General features: G+C 52.0%; 1 protein-coding gene across 1 annotated transcript; it reads right to left on the reverse strand.

Annotated features, from left to right (window-relative positions):
* Positions 1-986: 986 nt before the first annotated feature.
* LOC113159407 (forkhead box protein G1-like) lies at positions 987-3065 on the reverse strand. The gene has a single exon (XM_026356071.1). The coding sequence runs from the start codon at positions 2661-2663 to the stop codon at positions 1410-1412; it is 1254 nt and encodes a 417-aa protein (XP_026211856.1). The 5' UTR covers positions 2664-3065; the 3' UTR covers positions 987-1409.
* Positions 3066-3388: the final 323 nt, after the last annotated feature.

Raw genomic sequence — 3388 nt, forward strand, 5'->3', positions numbered from 1 at the left:
GTGTGTGTGTGTGTGTGTGTGTGTGTGTGTGTGTGTGTGGACAAGGTCAGCCTCGTTTTGAGCTTCAGGGTTTTTTAGAGTTGTGTTCAGAGGTTTTTACTGTGAAATGAAAACACAGCTCTGATTATTAATCAGACAATAAAAAAGTTCAGTTTGAAAAACACCTGAATTCAAATCGAGCTGCAGGTAAAAATGAAACCAACCAATCAGCAGCTGCGTCCTGCGGAACGGTGTCAGACTGAAAAGAGGCCTGTTGTAAAAATCCAAAGTAACACATGTGGGAACTGAGTGTGTGTGTGTGTGTGTGTGTGTGTGTGTGCAGGGCCTGGTGATAGTTTGGTGCCCCCCCCCCCCCCCCCCGTTCGCGTCAAACCGGAGCATGTTTCTGTAAATTTGTATGGCGGCCCTTCACGCACATGCGCAGCAGGTTTTACGCTCACCCAGGCCTCACACACACACACACACACACACACACACACACACACTCGACCAAATCATAATCAAATGAAGTAAAAAGCACAATCTGGGCTTTGATAGTGAACAGAGGACAGATTTCAAAAGTCATGTTGCAGCTTCGTTGTTTGCATAATTTCATATGAAGAGTTCTGTTCCAATAGATGGGGGGGGGGGGGGGGGGGGGTAATAATTAATAATCAGCAGCAGTTCAGATATTATCACCTTCACTGCAGCTCTGCTACATTAGAGAACAGAGGGATTTGTTGTGTTTCAGGGAACTTTGGAAGAAAACTCTTCACAGAGCAGCTGGTCAGGACCCCCCCCCCCCCCACACACACACTGTCCCGGGTCGAACCTGAGTACCGATATGATTCGTAGGCTTATTGTTCCTCTCAACCCTGATTGTTTGTGCTGACTTTAAGGCTTTAATTACTCCTTATTTACCTGTTCAACCCAACAAGAGAGAAGGAAAAAGTTTTGTCTTTTTTCTTCTTGATTGTCTCAAAGTTCATAAATAATTTCTAACTCCTTACCCCCCCCCCCTCCCCCCCAACACTGATGAGTATACACACTGACGAATAGAATTTAAATACATGTACAATAAATACAAAACATAAATAAAGGACTCAAAGGAAGAACTGAAAATCTTTGTACAAGATATAAATAGTTGAAATATACTTAGATCGTGACCTTTGGCAAAGTCTAGTTTACAGCTGTCCAACAACCCGCGGTAACAAAAGTTCGTCCCTTTTCAGTAAAATGCGAAACTAATCATGAAAATAAACCCGCTGCACTTCGGGGCAGAATATGGCCAAAATATTTCACTTCATATATATTTTTTGCGATCAGAGTTTGATATTTACCACTTATTGTTTGACCTTAACGTCGCGTCTCTTGTGCGTCCTCGTCCCGGTGCCGTGCACAGAGGGGAGATGGGAGGAGGAGGAGGAAGTTCAGTTTAGGAAAGCGTTTGGGGTCACCCTCTTTTGATGGGACAGCATCCCGGGGAACCCCGCGGACACGCCCGAGGAGAAGGGTGGTAGGGAGTTGTTTCTGAGAGAGTCCGACAGCAGGGACTGCGGGGAGCTGCTGGTCGCCAGGCCGCCGAACCCCGGTGCGCTCTGCTGGAGATGCGGCGGCGGAGGAGGCGGAGGCGGCGGTCCTCCTCCCGGCTGCCCCGGTGCTGCTGTTGCAGCGTGTTGGGTCCCTGAGACAAAATACCCGGCAGTCTGTCCGGACAGGAGTCCGACCGGCGACGTGCTCATCCCGTAACTGTTCGTCAACCCTAACGCGCCGGCGGCCGACCCGCCGAGAATGGAGCGTCCAAGATCCCCGTTGCTCAGCTGCTCCACGGCGGGCAGCAGCGATCCGTAGCCTGTCGCCTGGTTCAAAAAGCCGGGTGAGGATCCATTGTAGTGCGGGTGATGGTGGTGGTGATGGTGCAGAGAGAGAAACGGGGAAATCTGCCAGTAGAGCGGGTTGTTCGCCCGCTCGTTAATCCCCAAGCCGAGAGGAGCGAAGCGCAGCCCGCGCTTCATCGCCAGCTTTCCCCGGGAGGTGGCGGAGCGTCTGCGGAGCTTCCCGGTAGTCCCCCCGATGAAAACATCATCGCTGCTCGGGTCCAGCATCCAGTAGTTCCCCTTACCCGGGTCGTCGTAGTGCCTGGGCACCTTGACGAAGCACTTATTGAGGCTCAGGTTGTGTCGGATGGAGTTCTGCCAGCCCTGCTTGTGCTCCCGGTAATAGGGGAAGTTCTTCATGATGAACTCATAGATGCCGTTCAGCGTGAGCCTCTTCTCGGGGCTCTGCCGGATGGCCATCATGATCAGGGCGTTGTAGCTGAACGGAGGTTTGTCATATTTCCCGTTTTTCCCGCTGTTATTACCGTTACTATTCTGCTCTGATGTTGCCTTGGCGCCGTCCACTCCTCCGCCTCCCCCTCCGTCCTCCTCCTCCTCTCCCCCCTGCTCCTCTTTGCCCGGTTTCTCCGGGTCCAGAGTTGCGGCCGTGGAATCCACCTCCGGTGGGTCCAGCGACTTGTCAGAATCAGAGCCCGGTGAGGGACAGAGGGTCCCGGGGAATCCGGCGACCGCAGCGGCAGCAGCAGCAACGGAGTCCGGTCTGTCGCACTTGGAGGGCAGCAGGAGGCTTTTGATGCTGAAGGAGGAGGACCGGTGGACGGTCGGCGGGTCTTTTACATCCTCCATGCCCAGTGGCGGAGAATAAATAATAATAAAAATAATAATAATAACAGCAACTCCAAGCTCGTCCACCTCCGTTATCCGGGCTGGAAACGAAAGAGAGACAGAGAGGAGAGAAAGGAGGGTCAGGATGAGAGATGCATGGATGGAAGAGTGGAGGGACAGAAAAGACACGGGGAGAGAGAGAGAGAGAGAGAGAGCGTGGCTTGGATGTGGAGAAATTAGTAATTAAGGAGGTTCCGACTCCACGACATCACGGAGAGGAGGAGCTTCTCCAACTTGGTGCTTTTGTCAACAAATCCTCTTTTCTGCTTCTTCCCATCCGTCCTTCCGTCTCCAAACTGAGGCGCTGACGACCTTTAATGTCTCCAACAACACCAACCTGTCATTTTTATCTCTCTCTTTAATCTCGTTCTCCTTCGGTATTTATGCGCGCGTGCACTTATCCCTAAATTCGCTCCTGTAATTGTAGAGTGCGTCATACACTCTCTTCTCTGTGCATGTGTGCGTAAAATCCCGTTCTGAGCTTGTGCGTAAAAGCGCACGTCGTTCCCGACGGTGTGCGCACCCGCGCGTGTGCGTAAAAGCGCACAGGCAGTCGGGGCGGGCTTTGTTTTCTCAACGACAATAATGGCTTAAATTCATGTGGGCAAACACAGCGCGTGCACGCTCCGTGAGCGTTCATGTGTGTGTATCTTTAGGGGGTAGGGACGGAGAAGCACTGAGCGCGC

Source organism: Anabas testudineus, chromosome 15 (assembly GCF_900324465.2).
Source record: "Anabas testudineus chromosome 15, fAnaTes1.2, whole genome shotgun sequence".
NCBI lineage: Eukaryota > Metazoa > Chordata > Actinopteri > Anabantiformes > Anabantidae > Anabas > Anabas testudineus.

Excerpts from the sequence above, each read along its gene's own strand:
- LOC113159407 (XM_026356071.1), bottom strand. The coding sequence starts at position 2,663 with ATGGAGGATGTAAAAGACCCGCCGACCGTCCACCGGTCCTCCTCCTTC.